This window comes from Crocodylus porosus, unplaced genomic scaffold (genome assembly GCF_001723895.1).
Source record: "Crocodylus porosus isolate Cpor-Errol unplaced genomic scaffold, CroPor_comp1, whole genome shotgun sequence".
Classification (NCBI taxonomy): Eukaryota; Metazoa; Chordata; order Crocodylia; family Crocodylidae; genus Crocodylus; species Crocodylus porosus.
The window spans coordinates 15,826,621-15,849,428 of record NW_017728923.1 but is presented as its reverse complement, the minus strand read 5'-3'; the positions used below and the strand labels follow the sequence as shown (position 1 = coordinate 15,849,428).

The 22,808-nt window shown below is 43.7% G+C and overlaps 1 protein-coding gene across 2 annotated transcripts in view; it reads left to right on the top strand.

Annotated features, from left to right (window-relative positions):
* The window catches only part of LOC109313505, a 176,447-nt gene that overhangs the window by 98,168 nt on the left and 55,471 nt on the right, over positions 1-22,808 (top strand). For both annotated transcript variants that reach the window (XM_019540114.1, XM_019540115.1), the window contains exons 30-41: positions 1,634-1,822; positions 3,124-3,263; positions 7,073-7,235; positions 7,357-7,443; positions 7,891-8,025; positions 8,473-8,592; positions 10,275-10,492; positions 15,740-15,933; positions 17,264-17,566; positions 18,483-18,712; positions 20,358-20,519; positions 20,732-20,809. In XM_019540114.1, coding sequence (XP_019395659.1) covers positions 1,634-1,822; positions 3,124-3,263; positions 7,073-7,235; positions 7,357-7,443; positions 7,891-8,025; positions 8,473-8,592; positions 10,275-10,492; positions 15,740-15,933; positions 17,264-17,566; positions 18,483-18,712; positions 20,358-20,519; positions 20,732-20,809 — 2,019 coding nt within the window. The remainder of the gene's footprint in view (positions 1-1,633; positions 1,823-3,123; positions 3,264-7,072; positions 7,236-7,356; positions 7,444-7,890; positions 8,026-8,472; positions 8,593-10,274; positions 10,493-15,739; positions 15,934-17,263; positions 17,567-18,482; positions 18,713-20,357; positions 20,520-20,731; positions 20,810-22,808) is intronic.

Genomic DNA, 22,808 nt, shown 5'->3' with positions numbered 1-22,808 from the left:
GCAACTGGACCATACAGTGTTCTGAGGTCGTGTTCAGGTATCGCTTCAGTTGAAGTAGTTTTACATCCTATAACATGCATAAATGTTTTGCTGATAACTGGGTGCTTGAGCAATTCCTGCTGTCTCTGGCTCCATTAATATTTAAGTGTTTATACAAAGTACAACAGTGATAACAAGGTAGATGCAGAGACTCCTAGAACAGTGATTCTCAACTTAGGAGCTTTGGCAGCCTGGGATACTTTAAGAACTTTCAGGGGTGCTCCAGAACGCCATGCAGCGTTACTGCTGTTAGGTGTGCAAGATATTCATAGAGATCTTGTGCAAGATTCACAAGATATTCACAGAAATGCCAAACAGGAGTTCATAATGTTAAAAACATTTTGGCCTGTTGAGATCTTTCTGAGTTCTTGGCAACAGACAAAACTGGTCTATTATTTTTCCATGGTCAAAAGCAAGTAAAAACTAAAAGGTAGCATTTCCTGAAGGATTCCTTGAGTCTAACAGAGGTAAGTCGCATCTAAAAAAGTTGAGAATCACTGCTCTAGCCACTCTAGGGAACACTCTATAGAGTGAGGATGAGAGCCTTCTCTTGATAAGTGGAAGGTGCAAGGAGATGTAGGTTTGGATCCTGTCAGACCATAGAGATTTGAGCCTTTGTCTCCCACATCCTGGGGGAGTGCTTGAAGCAGTTGGGTAAAGGAGGGAGGCCCCTTCTCACTGGCTTTGAGAATCTAGCCTGTTCATCCAACAGTTTGGGGCAAATTCGGTGCAATGTCATGACTATGTACAGGTCACCAAAACCTGCCTTTTGGGAAAAATAAGATATAGATATACTTCTGCTAGGCTTTGGGGTCCCTGAGTAAGCATAAATCATTTCCAGGTTCTGCCTCCATTAATGGACTCTAACATAAGCATTACACATATTGATTCTAAGCCTGTTCCTGTCACGCTATTGTGCTAAGTACAGTTTCTTTATACTGCCCTTGTTTCTTAAGAAGTTAAACACTTCCCAGTTCCTCATTAAGCAATGCAACTAACTTTGGTTACTGGATATCTGATTTAGCTGGTGCATTTCCATTTATTTTTGTGGAATTGCTCCTTATTTATCTCATGATAAATGAGATGAGAATCTGGAAAGTCAAGCCTCTTTTGAACATATGTTATTCATAATTAAAAAATAAAGTTAGTATGTAAGAAAAAGCAGCCTTCAGATGAAATATTTTTCATGCTTGACAGACATTTAATTCACAATGCTCTTGAAGCTGTGTTTTCTTTTGAATTGTACCATTCCCATTGGATCATTGTTGGTCAACTCCACATTGCTCCGGACCGGTGGGAGCATTCTCATTGGAAAAAGAAAACAAAAATAGGCTTAAAGTGCTCCCCTTCTCCTGTTCTAGGGGGGGAAATCAAATACAAGGAACAAAAGTAGTGTTGGCCTCCTTTATAAGGGCTACAACAACCTGAAAAGGAAGTTAATATGTAATTGCTGTTAACGTCTAGTCACTGCTATTCTAACAATCACATGGGTGTTTCATTGGAGGAAAGATTTCCACTCACTTTTCTGCTGCACTGCAGACAGAAAAGGACTATCTGCTGTAAAACACAATGCATATTTATCCGTACCTTTCAGGCATCCACAGTCAATCTCTTTGGGAAAAATATTCTGCATAGCTACAGTGAAATGGTATCTCTGTGGAACCAACTCGTGATGAATGAGATACACCTGGAGAACAGTGAACAAGCCAAGTTTCTCTGCTTTAAAATTAAGACTTCAAAGCAGGAGTTCAATTTGACAGCTGACTATTTTTACCGCCAGGTGGTAAGAGAATTGTATAAATGCTAACTTTTCTTGACCTGTCTCTCTTAGGTTTGCCACCCGATTGAAAGGTATCAGTGCTCTACTACATTTTGTTTACTTTAGTTGGCTCTTTCTTTATTATTCTCTTGCTTTACTGGTATGCTGCAAGAAATGCTGCCGTGTAAGACTGAGCTTTTAAAAAGCTTTATGCAGGTAAAAGGATCAGTCATAACTGGTTGATTTCTCTTTCTTTTATGTACTGTGTTTTGAGGTTTTTTTCTCTCCTAAAGATCAGTTGCACAGGTAAGGGTTCTGGAATGCCCAAAGCATTCAGCGAAGGTGAAAGCCTAATATGTGATATATAAGGGAACTTCTTGAGTCCCTTGAACGATCAAGGTACTGTGCTAGCATATTAAAACCAGCTTCTGGTATTACTACATTACTTTGACTTGAGCATCTCTGACCTCAGGAACAAGCCTGTAATTGCAAACAACAGTATCAATTGGAGCTATATTTATTTTGCTTTGCAGATGATAAACAGACAGTTTCTGAAGAGAGGTCTTGGCCAACTTCTGATACCATAAAAAAAGCAACTCTGTGCTATTCACAGCACTCCAATGCTTTACAAATCAGACTAACTTTTGAATATAAGTATACACATGACTCATGCCAAATACAGCCACTTACTGCAACCACTTTGTACTCAGGCATCTGCACTGAAAAACAATACCATCAGCTATAAGGTAACTCGTATCATCTGGTTGTGGTGAAGTCCATGGCTGAACGCTGACACGCAAATCAGTGCATGCTGAGAGCATCTCTTGAAGTAATTAAAATATTCTGGTGCTTTCTGGTTGGCTTTCTGAGCCTAATAACATCACAGCAATGGTAAGCATTGCTGTGAAATGCACCCATGCACTCATCCCTGCTTTATGTTTGCCAAATCCTGAAAGTGAGGCTAGGCATCTTCCTTGGAGAGTCTCTGAGTATGTGCTAATAAACATGGCTGAGATGGAAAACCTATGATCAGTGCTTGGTGTTTGCTCTGCAAGGCCACTCTATTGCCTCATTTTTGGGAGGTGGAATGTGTAGAGTGAGACTGAGTGACAGGGTTCACAGTGGTGCTGCCCAAAGGTGATAAATACAACCCCACCCTCAAGAGCAAGATAGACTTGATACTATAAAATGACAGCCTCAGAGCAGCCTGATAAATTGTGTAGTTTGCAATTTGCCACCCTACAACATGAATCCAGCAAGTCTGACAGCTCCATTTTCCCTTCCTTCTCAATGCCATCCCAATGATCGTGCTATATGGGCTTCAGCTGAAGAAGACAAATGCCTCCATGAGAGTTGTATGGACAGACCACAAGAGCCTGCCTATTGTGCTACAGCTCGAGGGCCAGGTAGAAGAGCTAAAGAAGGAGAAGATGCTCTATCAGAAATGTGGAACGATCCACTTCAGGTTTAGTGATTTCTTTGTAATTTCTCCCAAGAAAGATTTTTTTCCCTAACCTTTGTGCAAATGTTAGTGCTCACGTACATCATACCACCTTGGTCATTGGCCTAACCTTCTTCTGGACAGACTTACTCTAGGGATTGATTCATTTAATTGTTGGCCTCTCCTCTGAGAGTATAAATAAAGTGGACAACCACAGCAGCTTGTTTTGTGATCTGGCCATCTGTTCCTTAGGAAGTGCTGAGAGTTTCATTTTGTTTCACAAAGCACTCTTCAGATGGCCAGGATGTCTCCTGGCAAAAGAATCTAAACCCCTTGATCAATCCCATGGCCACCTATTTCACTCCTATTTCTTTGGGAACCATAAAGTTGCTTTCAGGTCTTTCCCTGTACAACCTAGATTGGGGGCTGGAGCTTCAATTTTGGAATATGTTTCTATTCCTTTTTGGGATGTTTCATTACTGAAATATAGCTTTGAGGCCCCAGTAGAAGGACTCTGTGAGAATACAGGTTATGAGAATTCTTAATTTCTCATGAGGCTCCCTAGCAGTACTTGGGATATGTCTGGAGCTGCTCAGCACCTTGTAGTTATCAAAACATATAGGCTAAGGACAGACATTCAAAAATCCTGAGCCTAAATTGATTCAGTCTTTGCTAGGCAAAGTCAGTTTGTAACCCAGGCAGACATCCCAGAAATGCAGGCACATGCCTGCAGTGGCTCAGGCTAGAAGCTGGGGGGTGCTAGAGCAGTCCTTCACTTCTGCAAGGAGTTGAGGGGGCAGGACATTGTGATTAGGTAGGTGTCCATTCCCATCCCCCCCACACACATACTTTATAACAGAACATTTATCAGCTCCATTACCAGCATTTATCCCTGCCATCGGAAAACAAAGCTTCATTCATTACAAGCTCTTAAACAGCTTTTTGCAAAGGAAGGAATGCAGGGACATCACCATCTGAGCAGTTTGTTACCTCCAAAAACCCCTAAGTGGACACTGCCCTATCTGCCTTACACAGCATTAGCTAACATACTGTAGCGGAGCACTAGGGTGCTGGCTACTAGTGATGGCAACGTGGGCTTAGCTGCCAATCAATAGGGCAGCACAGCCGGAGGTTGCCTAAGCAACTGAGTGGGTCAGCTGGCTGCCGGGGGGGCAGGGCCTAGCCTATATATACACACAAGGCTGAGGCCCGAAGCAGTTCCCCTCTGGCAGCCCAAGGAGCAGGAGCTTTGCTGCCGCAGAGCCGAGCCAAGCCGAGCGGACCAGAGTTAAGCAGAGCAGCCAGAGTGCTCCAGCATTTGTATAATGATGAGAGGGGGCGAAGAGAACCCTGGCAGAGAGGTGAGGGAGCGCCTAGGTGGCGCACAGTTTAGGTTATAGCCGGGCGGCTTCTTTTGGGTTGTAGCCGGTTGGCTCAGGGCTTTATGTGGCTAGTTTGTTATCATTACACTGGAGGACCGGGTGAGGCTGTAGGGGAAGGAGGAGACCTCATTAGGAGCTCCCCAGTAAGGTGGGGGTGCTCCCAGTGCGGTAGAGAACACTGCATTTCGGGGTGGCCTGACCCCAACCCCAGTGGGGGTGACTATCAGGATAATTAGTATGGTAGAGAGTGTGGTGTTTGGGGGTGTCCCGACCCCCAACCCCAGGAGGGGTGGCTAGTGGGATAATTTCAGGGGAGCTACCCAAGAGTGTGGGGGTTCCTGGTGATCCCAGCCCTGTGGGGTGGTATTTTACAAGGCCCCAGTGTGGGTGAGAGAGCGCAAGGAGCGTGGGACAGGCCCCAGAGGGGGCACGAGACCCCAGTGAGGGGAACTTACTGTGGGAGGTGGGTGACGAAACCCCAGCAGGGTAGCACCCGTGGGGAAGTGCGCGGTGACCGCGGAGAAGCCCAGTCGCTGTGAAAACGTGGGGAGCGTGGAGACAAACCCTACGGGGTGGGGGGACCCGCGGTGACTGTGGTGAGACAGACCCTAGTGGGGAACTACCTATCTGGGAGAAGCCCCAGCAGGGGCAAACTTATTGAGAAGCCCAGCAGGGCGAGTGTATAGACAAGCCCAGAGGAGCAAGCTTAGCGAGAAACTTAAAGGAGCAAGCATAGTGAGCTGGCCTGAGTGGGCTAGCGAATACAGGGGAACCGGTAAAAGGGCGCGAGTTGCATGACAAACTTGGGAGTGCCAGTAAGGGTGCTGGTTGCGTGACAAGCCCAGGGGTGTTAGCCAGGACACCGGTTGAGTGACAAGGCCAGAGCGCCTGCAGGAGGCGCCAGTTGCGTGACAAGCCCAAGAGCGCCAGTCAGGGCGCAGAGAGTAAACTGACCAGTCAACGTCCAGTACATCTGCGAGGCTTGGGGCGCGCTAAAGGGGAGGTTGGAGGCAGGCGTAGCCCATAAGGCTGGGGCACACTGGGTCACCCCTCATAGGATAGGGGCCAGGACGAACAAAGCGCCGTGTCATAGGGAACAGTAAGGCAGCCTCCCTTAAAAGATGTATAACACCAAGACGTGGTGGGCGAGACTGAGGGTGCTAAACAGCTTGGCACGGTAGGGGGTGCTAGGGAGATCATGGCTGCTCCTAGGGCCCGCTCCATGACACATACCATATGCTGGCTGCAGTCCGTGCTGTGGGAGAGACGAGGAAGGGATCCCTGCTTAGGTAGCAAGTGGTGAGGGGAAGAGCAGAGGGGAGGAGCCAGTCCTGCTGTGGAGCAGAGAGCCCCGCCCAGCCCAGAGAGCATGCCGGGATGCTGGGGGTGTCTGGTTTAAACTTAAACCAGCAAGGGGTCTGGGACAGACATTGTATAAACTGGTTTGACCCAAATTAGTTAAGTCTGATACTACATTCAACTAGGTTTATCTCAAACCACTTTCAGCCATTTTCAAACTGGTTTATGTGCACTGAACATCTGTTTTGTTACAGGTTTAAACCAGTTTCTGATCACTTAAGCCAGTGTAATGTCTGTCCCTAGCCTTAGAAGAACATATTTTATTAATGGAGAAAATATGTGAATGAAAAATGAGGAGCAATGTGAAATGTCCTACTGTGCCTGAACTCAGTCCTGTGTCCAATTATAGAACTGGATGATTTTTTCTAAGCTTCAAGCTAAGTAAATGCAGGAAAAGTGTTTATTAAAGTCAATAAAATGTTGCCCCTACATATGCAGACTGCTGTGGATTAGCTGCACATCTGTTTCCTGGAACTCCTAATTTACTTCAGTGATTTCTGTGCATGTTTATATTGTTTCTACAGAGTCTAAACATTTCCTTGCTAACAGATTTTCAAAGCTGCTTGAAGGATTTAGATAATCCATCCCTATTAAAAATTAATAGGATTGTACAGCCCTATCTTCACATCCTTCTGGAGGCTTTGGCACTCTTCCATATTGATTATAAAATATAAGTGTGAATGATATGAAGCACTGTTTCAGGTGTCCTTTCCTTCATGTACCCGCTGTCCTCTGTGCCTTATCCATGCCATCTAAGATCATTTGCCATTTCAGCGGATGGCAGATGTTTGATATAGTGTCTGGGCTAGGTTGGGAATTCTCTGTCAGGAATTCTCATGCCTGACAGTAGTGTAAATCTGTAACCATATGGGGCATTCAAGCAGGTTTATACTAGAACAGCTCTCCAATTTCTCTTGGTCTTCCTCGTTTACTCTTTTGGCCAAATATTCCTACAATTTTGCTTTAGCGTTTGACAGCTGTGTGCTGTTTGCAACTGGAAGTCCTGAAGTTTCAGGCAAAGATAAGAACTGTGCATGTATTTTCTCTGTGAGTTTTACCTTAAGATCTTCATGCCTTTTTGTTTTTTCCTAGGCATCCATTTAAACTGTCTATTCCCCAGAGCTTTCTTCTTCAGGAAACATTTACTGTAGATAAAAAGCAAAAATGCTACATCTTGGAAACTAAAGTTTTGATAAATGGTCTGGAACAATCAGTTCAAACTTTTACCCTTGGCTACCAAGCTGAAAATCCCTATGTGAGTTATACCTGATACAAGAACTAGCTTGCAACCTAGGACAGTGACATAGCCAGAAAATAAGGTTATTTCCTACAACTCTTGTTCTTTACTTTTTTTTCCCTCTCATTCTTTTTTTTAGATTTGTGCTGGCTTGGTTCACCCTTATAACAGCAAGATTTTCCCCCAAAATGTACAAATGTGTGTCTTAACCCGAAGTCACCAAAATGTAAGTGAACTTTTCATTCAGGTTAACTTAGAAGGAGGAATTTATTAGCTAGCTGCATAGCAAACAGCTAGATGTCATTTAAGTTAGTTGTTTGGTTGGTTTGCTGCTTTGCTCACAGCATCTATCCTAATGAAAGTGAGGAAAATGCAGCTCAACATGGATTGATGTGACAGGTGTCTCCTGAGTCCTATTATGTAAATTAATGTTGAATGTTATAATTAAAATAATAAGCAGTTCTAGAACCAGAACTGTTGGGGTTCTAGTCCGGGTTCGGTGAGTTGTTTTACCTTTACCTCCAGAAAGAACTTATTTTTTCCTACACTTCTCAACATTATTTTACTGGGCCATAGTGTAATAGCTCCACATTAAAGTGTTGTCTCTCATATACCATAATAGGTCAGGCTCATGTGCAGTTTGGTTTAAAAACTTCAGTCTCTCCACACGCAGGCAAAGCATGAAGTTGAAGCTACTCTGAAAGTTAACAAAAAAGATTCTCTCAGATTTCTGGGCAAGTACCAGAACAAGTCCAGTGAGACTGATTTTCGGCATCTCTTACACATGGACATGACTCATGCATTTCAGGTATTTGCATGCACATGGATTGCTATGTTCAGTTCTTAGAGGAGTTGCTTGTTCCCCCTTCAGATTACCATTCCTCTTTAGCCTTCATTTGTCCTTTGAATAAAAGTAATAGTTTGGTGTATGTTTTACTTCATTTCTTACTTTAACTTTCCCTTTGCTTGATTTAACACATTCATTTTGTTAAGAGTTTATACAGAGTCTTACACTGTGGCTAGAGCTCTCAGAGACCATTGCAATCTGAATAATTAATAGTAATTTCTTAAAAGAAGAAACCAAAAAGAAAATACTGATCCATTTTGTTTTTTTATTCACACACATGTGCACGTATGTGGAAGAGTGTACCCACACAACCCAGCATACTTTCCACTGAAGGTCTGGGTAGGGAAATGATTTGAGGTAATTCCTATGAATATAATAATTATGCATAAATTGTGTTTTATTGAACAGCTCAAGTTTCCACAAGCACTGGCCTTGAATGGGGAAATCTATTCTAGGCAAACCAAACTGGAAGATTTTGACTATGGTGTGAACATAAAAGCCATGCTCAACAAGACTGATTCTTCCCAGGTCAGGCTCCTACTCATTGCAGTTTTTGTGTGAATGAGATAATTGCAATATGGTTTCTCATTCCTACATTTTAGGCTTTTGTTCATTAAGGTGCAGAAAGGTCCACTGTGTGCAGAAAGCTAGTTTAAAAACTTTGTGCTGCTAAAGGTGTATGTGGGGCTTTGCACTTCTCTTCTGCTGGCCCTCTGCATAGAGTGGATTTCACTCTGAGCAGTTCATGTGATGTGTTTTAATTTTGTGCCATTCTTGTGGAACTGCTTTCAAAGAATGGACCACAATGTCATGCAGTTCCTAGAGAATTAGATGAGTCTTTTGGGAAGGGAAAAGCATTGAGCACCTCACTTGCTTATTGCGATTAGATTGCCCATGTCTTAACTGCTGAGTGCAGTGGAATTAGTATAGTGTTTTTTGGCTTGAATTCAGAAAGCTTTGAAATAAATCATCCTGACACTGGAGCTAAACTAGACTACAGATTTGCTATGGCCCTTCGTTCCAGCTGTGTAACTTCTCTTGTATCAACATCTCAGTGCTCAACTGAATGAATCAGACATTTACTGGATTTTCTTCCCAGTTTATGAAGTGCTGACTTTTACTGCTGATGAAGAACATCTTGTACTCAAAAGGTTGTCTAACTCTATCCCAACTATGCAATTAGTCCAATAACAGATATCACCCTAAGAAATCCGTCACCATCTACACATACAGTACTATTAGGACAGAGAAAACTAATTAACTGTGCTGTGGATAGTACTTCTGGACACAAGTACTATTCTATAGTGGAGTTATTTACTCTGCTGCAATGCATGTGTAGATGCTGACATTGCTGGCTGGGGCACAAGAGTGCTTCAGTGTTGGTGATGTCTGCTGGCTAGCTCTGCACTGAAGCATCTTCCACATTAAGCCAAGTCAGAGCAGCCCCAGGCTGGCCCTGGGTGCCCCCTGCCAGACGGGACTGCTTCACAGGGTGCCCCCTGCCAGATGGGTGCTGCTGTCTCAGGTACATGTGTAAATGTGGCACTCAGGAGCAATAGACTCTAGTGTGAACTGCACCAGAGGTTATTCAGCTGCATTAATTGCATGTGTAGATGTGACCAGCATGCATATCCCTTGACAGGGAATCTTTTTTTCTCTCCAATGATGGGTACTCAAGCTCAACAGTGTAACCAAGGTGCAAGCTGATGTGGGTGCAGCTTACCTAGGTATTAGGGAGGTCTAGAACTGTATGAATAAGGGGCCATACTTAGTCCTTCACTAATGACATAGAAATATATTTTTAAAGTCATCGTGGTCTTGGATTGGGTGAGATGGTAAAGTGGTTAAAGTACCTCATTATGGAATCCAGAGCCTGAATATAAGTACCTGGTCCCTAGTCTAGGGCAGTCAAAGGTAGTTGGATGTGTTGGTAGCCACAACACTTCTTGTCATGGTGTTGACTACAGAAATAGTCATGTTGTATTTTTATGAGCTGCTTTGGTGATTTACTGGTAGGCAGCAAGACTCCATCAGACACGGAGAAGTTATGTCTTTCATATTCTTGATCAAATTTTGACAAAGGGCTTATGGGACCTTTATAAAGTACATCTTTGCCTGCAGCAGAGGCCACACTGTTCTGCCATGTATTTTGTGACTGGATGTATTTCTAATGCAGCAGATGTCCTGTTTTCATCTTTCCCTATGCTTAGGCCCATGCAGTCCTAAAGAGTTATGGTAAGAACAGTCTCAATGGATCACTTTACCTTCATTCCAGTGGAAAGGATCTAGTGCTGCTGGAGGTTGATATGAGCAATGAGAACAGGAAGAATGCCAGGTTTATTGGAGTGAGTGCTCTCTTGCATCAAACAATTTTGAAAGAAATGGAGTCTACACAGCTGCAGCTAATGGGCAAAATATATCCCTCAAGGTAACGGAAACATAGCGGTGATCTTGGCTAACACATTCAGAAGTCTTTAAAGTCTTCAAATTTATTCTGACTTCTGCAAGAAGCCATTGAAAAGATGATATCCCGTGCAATCTCCTAACTACTTAAATAGATTTGGGGTTTTTTTGTTTTTCTGAGTCAATGAAACAAATTTATAGTCCTCTCTCACAGCTGACTGCTTTCATAGATCATTGTTTAGAGATAATTTAGAGAACAAGAGTGATGCTCTGTGAATTCATTCATTATTCATTTTTGGCTACTGGTTGTTCATCTTCTAAAATTGAAGGAAAACTGTTATTTATGAGCTGCACTAGGGAAAGGGATAGACACAGAAGTATTACTGATGTATGTAGAACACTACCTAAGTGCTATAAAGGGCCATCAGTCGTATACTGATATATGGATAAGATTCAAACGGTCCAAATACTACTGTATATATTTACTGTACATCCTTTTAATAGGCATCATCACTCCCCATTTTTTTGTTTTTTTGTTTGTTTTTTTTTACAAATGTAAAATATCCAGAAAATGGACATTTATCAAAACTTTAGATATTTACAAAAATGCCAACATTTCATTTTGGGGAGGGGGATAGAAAATTGTGAAAAATTGCTCCAAGTTAGTGAAAGCTTTGCGCAAGCTATACAAGGGCGATTTCAGGGGAGAAAACTAATGCATTTCACCTATCTGCAGTTTACAGGAATTTCTGGAGTTCTAACACTATGGGCCCCTGTTTAGCCACCTGGTTGTTCCATAATTAAGTAATCTATTTCTGTTCAGTTCATAAGCAATAAAGTGGAGCGTACTAGAATTCCTGGCATGTAAACTTTATTGGGATTAATTTTATGGGGGGAAAAAGCCAGGACACTCAGTATTCTTGGGGGTTGATGGGTGAGACCCAATTCAAGCAAATTTCAGTCATGTGGTGGTTTTTCTTGAATGTGTTCCTTTGTTCTATTGGTTGGACTTTCATTAATTTGAACTTTGAATAAACCAAGCATCTGCCCTATAGAAGGATTCCATGGAACTCTGATTTGATGGACTCTCTTAAGACGCTGTGTTTCTGGGATTCAGAAGTTCATGCATGATGATGGAGAGCTGTTGATAGTGATCTGTAAAATGCATCTGATTTCTTTTATACAAAATCCTGAAAATTGAGGTGCTTCTTGCTTCATCTGATTTCTTCAACATACCATTCCAGGCTGTGTCCCTCCATTATTGTACACATAAATATAAACTGTATGGCATTTCAAGCTATTTCTAACATTGAATTCTTGGTGCTGAGCTTTCTAAATCTGCTTTTAAATGATCTGGCAAAGGAGATTTCATGTTGTTTTAGAGACAAATTTATTTCCAACTGTACTTCAGTTTCCAAGCCTCCAGGTGCCTTTTCTGAAAGGAGCTTAATATATTGTTGGTTTCCTTTCTCTTGTGGTGTTCAGGTTCATAATGAAAATATCCAATTACCTTGATGAAAAATAGGGCTGTCAAGCTCTTAGGTTACACTGAGTAGTGTTCTAAATATCCTGCAAGTAGTGTATGATGATTAGTATAATCAGTCTGATTCTGTTCTTCCTAACTTTGCTTTTTACATTGTAGAAGCTATTTATTTCAGTTGAATTGGTTCTAATTCACCGTTGTGAAAGAGGAGCATCAGTTCCACTATATTTTGTTCAGAACTGCCCTATTTCACCTTCAAAATATCTCCTGTTCTAGTGCACCCAAATGCCAACCTTTTTATGATAATCGTCATATCTCTGTCTGGCTCCTTTCATTTAAATAGGTCTGCTAATAGGGCATCTCATAAATCAGTGCATCCATCCCTGCTGACATTCATCAACTCCTAACAGTGCACTGTAATGGCAAACAAAGTGAAGGGAGGATATAAAGAAGTTCCAAGCCAGTTGTAGAAAACAGTTTAAGCAGGTAGTATAGCATTGGGAAGAGACAGGATAAAATGGGTTCTGGACCTAGAAGAGTGCAGGAGCACAAGGACCTTTGCAGTATCCTACTTTTTCTAGCCATGTTGCCTTTGGGAAAGAATCAGTCAAAACCTGAAGCCAATTGGAGTGGCAAAAAAGCAATTCAGCCTGGACTTCGTGGCACTGATGTCATTACTCTGAACATTCATTCCCCTGGGCTGATCAATTAACTGCTCCTATCCCCTCCCCGCCAACCTTTCTCCATTCAGCTTATTCTCTCCCAACATTATTCCACTAATACAACCCAGCAAAACAAAACCAACAAAACTCAGCATCAAGATGAAGCTTATAGTTTCATTTGTTCATACTGCTTGTATGCATGCAAGTTTAATTTGAGTGAAATTTAGCATTTCCATGCAATTCTGACCTGTCAATACTTACAACCCCAATTAGGATGAAAAGTCAAAATTCCTCAGTTTCGTGATATCATTTCTTTAAAAAAATGATTTGGAGATGTCCATGAATTTTATTCCAATAATATTTAATTAAATGAAACACTTCTCCTCCAGCTGTGCCTGCCTCTCCCCAGGTGGTGGGGAGCCACAGGAGCCATCCCCTGCCCAGCCCCAGCACTTTAAAAAAAACAAACAAAACCCCCCCCAAAAAAGCAAAAAAAACAAAAAAAAGTCCCCACTCACCTGATGCTGCAGTAGTGATCAAGACCTCTGACAGCTTGTGGCAGAGCCCCCCTGCACAGCGTGGGACAGTAGGGATCACCAACCCCTGCCTGGCACCTACATGGCAGTGCCCCATGGCATGGGTGCAGCATGGCTCAGCAGGGCGCCACATGCTGCCTGGGAGCTGGGGCTGCTGGGGCAGAGCACTGCCAGGCTCTGGCTAACACATGGAGCGGCCCCAGGTCCCAGGTGAACCGAGTCAGGGGCTGGGGAATTGAGCTGGGAGCTGGGGAAATGTTCAGACCCCTGAACATTCCCCCAGTTCCCAGTTCAATTTCCCCGGCTCCCTGATCTTTCCCCCAGCTCTCTGATCACTTCCCCCAGCTCTTCCCGGGGGGTGTGGGCCCCCAGATGATGTAAGATGACAGGCTGCTGCTGCCAGCTGGGGATGGCAGCAGCTCTGGGCTATTTCCCCAGCTGGCAGCAACAGCTTGCTAAAACTCTGCTTGCAGATCTGGGGGCTGCGCTCCCTGGGAAGAGCTGGGGCAGTGACCAGATAGCTGGGGAATTGAACCAAGAGCTCCAGCTGACAGGAGGAGCCGGCCAAGCTCTGGGACAGCATGTGGCACCCTGCCAAACCATGCTGCACCTGCACCATGAGGCAGCTGCCATGCAGATGTCAGGTGCAGGGGGTGATCCCTGCCGACCCCCACTGCCCCGTGATGCATGGGGGTCTCTGTCATGAGCACCCAGAGGCCTCAATCACTGTTCCTGCAGCCAGTGAGTGCATGGCTTTTATTTATTTATTTATTTTAAGTGCCTGGAGGCTGGGCTGGGCAGGGGATGGGGCTGGGCAGTGCATGGGGGCTTTTCCTGCAGCTCTCCCAGCTATGCCTGCCTCTGCCCCAGTGCAGGGAACCACAGGAGCTCTACCCTGCTGCCGCTTGCCCAGCTAGCGGGGGATGGGGGTGCAATGCAGGCTTGGCTCACTCTGATATGATAGTAAAAGTAAGGATAGGCAGAATTGTACAGTCCACATTGAAAAATTGTTCAGGAGAACATTGAATTTGGAAACTCAAAGCTTGTGAAGAGTGCCACAGGATTTTTAAAGACTGTTTTGCATTTTATCCAACAGGCAGTGATTTCACTTACCCTGGTGCAACTCCACTGAAATCAGTGGTATTACCTCATTTTCGTGATATACTATAAATAGGATTAGAATCGGGCTCAGAATCTCCACCACTGCACCTGGGGCCACTGCTCCTGCTTGCTGAATTGCCTTGACCACTACAACAACAGTTGAGTTTTTCCTGGTGGGCTTTCATCCAAATATTGGCTTAGCCTGTTGCTGTTAAGAAGCACTTTGTGGTTACCAGCTAGAAACTGTCACTTATTCCAGTTAAAAATAAATATTTGCTTATTTTAAAATAACATTTTTACATTTATTTAGATGCTTGTGTTTATGTAATTGGAGAGTTTTCTGCATCTCCTCTGTAATGGAAGTTTATGATTTGTTTAGTTTTTTTCCCACATTTTCAGTGATCTTCTAGTAAAGCATATGGTAGAATGATGCATATTTACAGAAGTTTTTCCTTAAAAATAGCCAGTTTTTCCATGTTCTCAGCTATTAACACAAAGCAGCTATATTTGGCTTTGGAATCCATTACTGCAGCTTCTGAGAACTCCGCAATCATGAATGTATTTAATAGCCCTAGGGAAATGCTATGGTCCCCATATTACACATAGGCAGACTAAGTGCCTTGCCCAAGATGGCACAGGAAGCCTGAGGCAGTGCATGTAATTGAACTGAAGACTTCTGCATGCCAGAATAGGCTAACCTTTGGACCATCCACCCTCCTCCTGGATGGCATAAGGCCCAAGCCTTAATCCAATTTCATTGTAAGTGGAGTTGTACCCGAGTAGGGGCTAAGTATTAAGGATGTATCATGATTCTTATCAGTAGTTCTCAAACCTTTTCCACCAAAGAGAGGTAAAAAACATGACCCAAAGTCAAAGAGTAAGTTAGGAGCAAGTAGAAAGAGTTCCATCAACATTCTTCACTTCCTGGATCATGCTGCTATAATTAGCTAGTTTAATCAATTGACTTTTTCAGAATTGACCCCCACTAAGCCACTTCTAGATATTTCAGGGTAAGTTTTCACTTTTGTTAACTTCTGCCCATGCAAACAGCATCTCTAGTATGTGCACATTGGGTGTGCTAAGCAGTTAGTGTGGGTTTGCCAAATGGATTCAACAGCTAGTACAAGTGAGGATACATATGCAGGTGTTGCTTGAGTTTTGTTTGCAATTCCAACTACTGAGGAAACCTCTAGACTTCTTTCTAGTGAGAGGTCACAAAATCTGCTCTAAGCAAATGAGAACAAGGGTGCTCACTTATGAGGGCTTATAGTCACCAAAAAGTAAGCAAAGCAAAGGTCTCCTCTTTAACTTGCTGCATAGATCTGTTTCACTTAAGTATACACTTAGTATGCAGTATGCAGAGTATGCAGTAGTGTGCACTAGACAGCCAAATGCAGCATGGACCAGTCAGTTTTCCCTTATATTAACAAACAGGTAGATTGACACAAAACACTGACACTTTTGGCCATTTGTTTCCTTCTCATCTTTAGACTTTTCGTATCTTCTCAGATGAAGCTAAATGAAAACAGGTTGTGTTTGGACTTCATGGGAGCTAAGGAACAGAAAGTTGGTCTTGTCATGACTGTAAAAGGAAAAATTCAACACAACATTGCTGCCTGGAAGGCTGTACCCCAGCTTCTTTCTCTTAATGGATCCCTGAAACGCAAGAACAACATTCATGAGGGTACTTTCTTCCTTTCGTGTTTTGCTTTAAGAGGCTAGTTAACTTCAGATCATTCTAATATAGTAAAAGCCTCAGTATGTCTGTCTGTCTGTAACACTTTACTCGCACTCTGATTGGTTGTCTCGGCAACCAATTGCAATGCTGACTAAAACAACCAATCAGAGTGCTCTTCACAGACAGACACACATGGCAGAGCACTGCAATGATGGCAGGGACTGAGGGGCTGGAGTAGGAAGCAAGGGCAGCACCGCTGGCCTCATTTCCCCACCCTGCTCCTTGGAGGCGGTGGTGGTGCGGGGTGCTGGTGGCGCAGCACTGGCCTTGCCCCCCGGCTCTGGCCTCACCACCATGTCCAAGGGGTGGCCATGCCTTACCCCCTGGTGGCCAGACAGGAGCAGGGGATGGGGGGGTACAGGGGGTGCCCTTCCTCACCCCCGTGTCACTCATCGCGGGCAATTTGCTAGTTTGTACTTTTTACAAGCTTAATGAATCTCCCGGTATGGTGTCTCAGTGCATTTCAAACAGAAATATTAACCTGATCCAGAAAATGCAAGCTTAGTATTTTTGGAGGGTGGGAAGTTATGTTATAATCTAAACCCAGTGACAGATATTTCCATTTTTTAATTGAAAATGGCTTTTCAATAAAATATTTTTTTTACTACAAATGTTTCTATTTTGCTTGAAAATATTTGTTTTTATTTAAAAAAAAAACACGTTTTGAACTGTTTTCAGTCTTAAAATGTAACACTATTCTCTGCCAAAAACTTGAAAACATTTGAAGCTAATTTGATAGAGACGACAAATGTTTTTGCTGATGATGTTTGCGGTAAAAAACAAAACAAAAAACCTCCAAGAGCAATTCTCCTCAAAGTGCTGGGCCAGCTGGTTGTGGAGTCTGTTCTGTTCTGGGCTGTTTTGTAGAGTACGCTAGGGCCCTGCAGAGCTCTGTGGGGAAATTGTGCTCGTGGGGACATGCCCATCCACTCTCTTTACCAGAACAGTACACTGATCTTGTGGGCTACGTACATTCCCTCTGTAAGTTCCCCTTGGCTGGTACGTCTTGCACAGTTCAGGGCCTTGAAGCCACAAGCAGTTTTATAAATAAAAAGCCTTGTGCTGTATAGCAGTTGCCTCAGGAAATCAAATTAAAATTACTTCTACTAGCAGAGCGACTAAGCCACATAATCTATTACAGCCAATGAACATGTGTTTGAGTCCAGTCTCTCTTCAATGTGCATGTTAGTTTGTACATTGCCTGTCAGAGCTGTTTTTCTCTTCTGTGAATTTCCCCTTCCAAAGGGCAGTTAGCATTTCTTCCTGCCCATCACAGGTAACATTAGTGTGATGATCAGCAAAGCTCTGTACCGGTTCCATCTCCGGAATAGGAACGTGTTCGGAAACACCAGCCTGCACAATATCACTTTCGCCATGAGTCAAAATGGAAGCCAGGCAATCCCAGCAGAGGCAAAGCTGAATGGACACCTGGAGCTCAGTGAAGGAATCAAAAGAGGCCTAGCCAGCCTCCAGGTGGATGAGAAAGCTCTCTGTGTAGATGTTTCTAATGTTCTGAGTCAGGAACAGAGAGGGCTCACTGGGACTCTCACACACAACATCAGCTCTTTACAAAATGCAGGTATGAAGAAAACTCTGGCTTGCTTAAATTGTTGTGTCACCTTGATATGACTTGGTGCAACCCCAGAGAACTTGAGGCTGGTTGCACTGTATTCACGTACACCAGGGTAAAACTTGACCTCAGCACCATTCTTATCAAAATTCAAAAGAACATAAATAAAGTATATGAGGCATGTCTGTTAGACATATCTGAACTGTTTATAAAGATCTGTTTATCTTTCCTGCACTCTTCTCCCTAACTAATGCATGTGAATTGGGTCATTAGAGCCACATTTTAGAACACGTTTTCCCTGGGGACAAGTCTGAATTATTTCTTGAATGACCGTCATTGCCTTTCAATGAGTCACCTGCAGAATAAGATGTTGCACACATTGAAAGTCTTTTCTGAAATACGGTTTTCAGTACCTGCTTGCTGGTAGAATGCTCCTGCCCCTTGACTCTTGAATAGGCTACTTTGAAAATGTCCGGCAGTAGAATGGTCGAAGCATGTACAATGTGCAGTGGCTCCTAGCAATCAGGATTCTCTCAGATGGCTCAACGTACGGATTCTGAAGGATTATGAGGAATGTGAGAGTCGATCAGAAGGGTTTATTCCTTTATTTAGGAAAGCAGATCCTTTGATATACAGAAGTATGTACCAAATCCAAGTAATATACCTTAATTTATGCTTGCTAATAATGTTAATACTATAGAGATGTCATTTTCACTAATCCCTGCTATAAATGCTCAGCAAAAGCTGTGGCTCCCCTGATATATAGTAATGTTAGAAAAAGCTAGTTTGCTGTTATGAACAAAATTGAAATGCTCTTAGTTTCTCTATTTATGAAATCATATACACAATTGTCATTTAACAGTATTTAAAATCATTTCTCCTTTACAGTATTGTGCTTCATGTTCTTCTTTGGCATTTTCTATAGGCTTTCCCAGAGATGGCACTGTTACTGCCACATATTACCATGTCACGACCAACCGCACTTGTACTATAGCCCTACAGAGTGGCAGTGAAAGGATTACTGCTACATTTGCAGTTCAGAGACTTACCTTAGAGTCTCCAAAATCCCAGTTAACTGTGAGTTTGAAGCACAATGTCACAGAGCTAAGAAAACATGGCATCCCTTTTACTGTAGAAGGTGCCTGCTATTACCAGGTAAGAAGAGTTGCGTCTCAGAACCATGTATAGTGATTGTTGATTGTCTCTGTGTGCTGCTACCCTCAGTAGTATATAGGGGCTGCAGTTTAACTGATATGCTATACTGGTTTATTGGCAAAAAATTCTGCACAGATTTCAGTTGCACTTTACATCAATTATCTCAAATCTGGACTAGATTTAAAATAAATGAGAATTGGTGAGAATTGGTTCAATTCTGGATTTATGGCAAGTGTCCTCTTGCCTCAGAGCAGGAGTCTTGCCCATTTTATTTCTTGCCTGTCCAGAAGAATGAAGCAGGCAGACAAGCCCTGGATGAATGGAGCAGCATTGCATACTGGGCTGTATTAACAGCAGTGTAACTTGCAAATCAAGGGAAGTGATTCTTCTGCTCTATTCAGCACTACTGAGGCCTCACCTGGAGTGCTATGTCCAGTTTTGGGCTCCAAACTTTAAGAAGGGTATTTTGGAAAAGTAGGATATTGTGGATATTTTGGAAAAAGTCCAGTGCAGAGCAACAAAAATGATCAGGGGTCTGGGAGACAAGACTTATGATGAAAGACTGAATGAGCTAGGGCTATGTGTTCTGGAGAAGAAAAGACTGTGGGAGGATTTGATAAGTCTTAAAATACCTAAAGTATGATCACAGAGGGGATGGAGATGGGCTTTTCTCTGTGGCTCTAGGGGACAAGACTAGTTGTAACAGCCTCAAGCTACAGCTGGGGGCATTTAAGTTGGAGATAAGGAGAAACTTTCTGACTCTGAGAATGGTCAGGAATTGGAACAGGCTGCCTAGAGAAGTTATGCAATCTCCATTCATGGAAACTTTCAAAAGCAGGTTAGACAGACACTTGGCTCAGATGATTTAGTCAGAGATAATCCTGTGTTGAGCAGAGGGCTGGGATAGATGACCTTGTGAGGTCCCTTCCAGTCTTACTTCCCTGTGATTCCTATGTCAAGATGGTACCCATAGACCAAAGCACAGTTGGTGGATCTGATATGCAGTGGAGCCAAAATTGACTGATATTTCTGTTTAACTTCTCTTCTAAAGTCTAGAGAGGCTTAATATCACTTTCTTTCTGTGTATGAACACGAACCTCCTCTCCTGTATTGTATTGCCTAATACAGTGTTGTACTAAACATAATTCTGCAAATTCCCAGCTTTTTCATAGACTTTTTGCACCTTAGTTTATCCTTCTTTATGACAGGAGAATATTTTAACCCCATTCTCCTGACACATGTTGAGAGGCCAGAATCATAGTGACTATGATAAGCTCAGATGCTAGGATAAGTATCTGTAAAATAGATTTTCCTGCCCCAGTGTATTCTGTGTTGTTCCTCCTTCTCTCATTCACTGTTAGTGTAATTGTTATAAACAGTCAAGATGTAGGGACCTGTGCCTTCAGACCAGTGTTAAAAGGAACTGAGGGTGTTTAGCACCTGGTAGGATCCAGCTCTTTGTACAGACTCCTTCCTTAAAAGAAAGCCACACTGAGCAAGTGTAAGCAGTGTCCCTTTTACCAATGACTCTCTCATTGCAAAGGCAGTCAGGTTCTGTGCACATGAAAACTCCTCCATGTTTCCCAGCTGCTACTGTTTTGTGGCTGTCTGTTTCTTTCCCTGATTTGGTATGTCTTCTGGTCAGAACGTCAACAAAAAAATTGCTGCAGGAGTAACTACCAGGATGGAAAAGGAGCAGTTCAAGGTTGAAGTGGAGAAGAAAAGCACGAGCAGCACTGTGGAAACTGCCCTTTTACTCCTCCATGACCTGAGAGGACTGATTAATATTTTGCCAACGGTAGTACAGGTCAGTGGAAAATTCTTGCCATATGCTGTATGCAATCTGTCTTACTGGTTTTCATCTGGTTGAGGTATACCTGTAAATTTTAATTTACAGTAGTGAATTATATTTCCATAATCTTCTCCTTTGAGCAACCTCTTAACTTTCTCATCTATCTGTATTTCAATCTGCTGCACTTGTTTCATTTTTACAAGCATTTTATGTTCCTCTGCCTGCAGGTCAACTGCAATGGAGAATCCACTTCTAATCAGCATTCTGGCTACTGCAATGGGGAGGTTGCAAGTCATCTGTTTGAGGTACAGGTTTCATTCTTAAAAGGGTGTCATCAATGATGTGCTGGTTTGAGGCTTCATTATGACAGACAGAGTCTAAGCATTGGAGGATGGTATTGGCATAGAAATAGGTCCAAGTTAACAGGAGGTTCTATGCATACTCTCAGGTACCTTTACTTCCTTAATATCCCCAGGAAAATATGGATCTTAGCACTAGTTAACTGAAAACTTCACAAGTACATGTCAGTATTCTATCTTACCACAGATAGATGGGATATTATTCTAAGATAAAAGCATCACCAAACCCATATTCAAGCAGTATGTGTTTGCATCTCTGGTGCATCCAAACACAGCTAATGTAAAGCATATAGCAAAGATGAGGGAAGTTTATAAATTATGCAAGTGCTGTTTTGGAGGTGATATCCAAGCGTCATACAGCAGACAAGTGCCATTGCTTCAACTCAGAACTCAGTACAATGACTCGTACCTGGGAAAATCACATGGCATCATGAGACATGGGGTGCACAGAAGGAAAAAAGCAAAAGAGTCTGTGGCAACCTGGGTATCCCTGCTAGCCGCAACTAGCCCCCCACTTGCCTTTGGGCATGCCGCCTGCCTGTGTCGTCCACCATGCCTTGTTGGAATAATAATATGTTGTTAAATAAGGCGGGAGGATGCCCATTACTGCACCCCCATATTTGGGGGTGTCCACGGCTCCGTACCTCCCCTACACCACAGCCCAAGCCTTGCAGATGGCATCCAGATGTTAATAGTCGCACCAGACCCACACTAGGCTCCAGAATCCTCCCGGCAGGACCCTCCTTTGGTCTCTCCTCTCAGGTGGCCTCCACCGCCTTCATTTGGGCTGCTGAGCTCCTTGTAGCTGACTCCCCTCTTGGGCATGGTCCCCACTTGGGACATTTGGCCACACACAGGCCCTGGCCTCACCTCGAAGGCCAGGCAGAGTCCCAGGCCCACAGCTCTGGCTGCCTCTTGCATTGGGCACCTAGCCCTTTTGAACTTCTTGGTCCTGGCCCCAGCATGGGCCAGTCAAGTGGGCACTCTACCTCCAGCCTCACTAGCTCCACACTCTCTCTGGGTCCCCCTTAATGGATGTGGGGAGATGGGATGACTCACACCATGACTGGTGCTCCAGGGTCTCACAGGGGACTCTCCCCCCAACCCCCCAGAGCAGCAGGTCATGGTGCTATCCTGAGATTTTATACTATACCCCCTCTGCTCAGGGCTCCACAACATGCCCCCCTCTACTCGGGGTCTCGGGGCTTCCCTCTTCAGGTGGGCTCAGGTGGCCATAGCCATGTCTGGCCCCCTCTACCTCCGATGTCCTGACCCACCTGAAGGTAGGAGCTGGGGTTAAGGTGCCCCAACCCACCTTTTGCTGGGGTGGTAACTGGCCTGGCATTTCCTGGGGGCTCCTGCACCACTGAGAGCCCCACCAGGTCACCCACTCCCAGCAGGGTGCAGTTTTAGGTCATACCCAGCACCAGGAGCCTCCTATCCATCCCCAACAGCTCCTGCCCTTAACTCCAGCTGATACCAGGAGCCTCGTAGCCAGGTGATGTTGTTGCCTGGCCTTCCAGCAGCAAAATGCCCTGTTTATGTGGGCAGCCCTGAATCCAAAATGGCTGCCTTAATCAGGCACCTGCCAGCTGCTGGCTTCAAGCCCTTAAAGTGGCAGGCACAAACAGTGCCCTGCCACAGTGTCTCATTGAGGTTACTAGATGAGGCCCAAAAAAGTACCTTCTCTGTAAACTAAAAATGAAAAGTAATACAAACTATCTCAGTAGAAGCTGGATTCTTCTGCTACTGAGAAACCAACCCAGAATGAACTGGACCTGAGAGCACAAGCTAGGGGAAGCTGAGAAAAATGTCTATTCCAGAGAACATATGCATTGGTGCACTTATAAATTGCAGTGCAGTTTCTCTGAAGATACGTGTTAATGGCATTGTGGATGGAAAGCCATTCAAATTAGAAATGAGGACTGCTTGGGCAAAAGAGCTT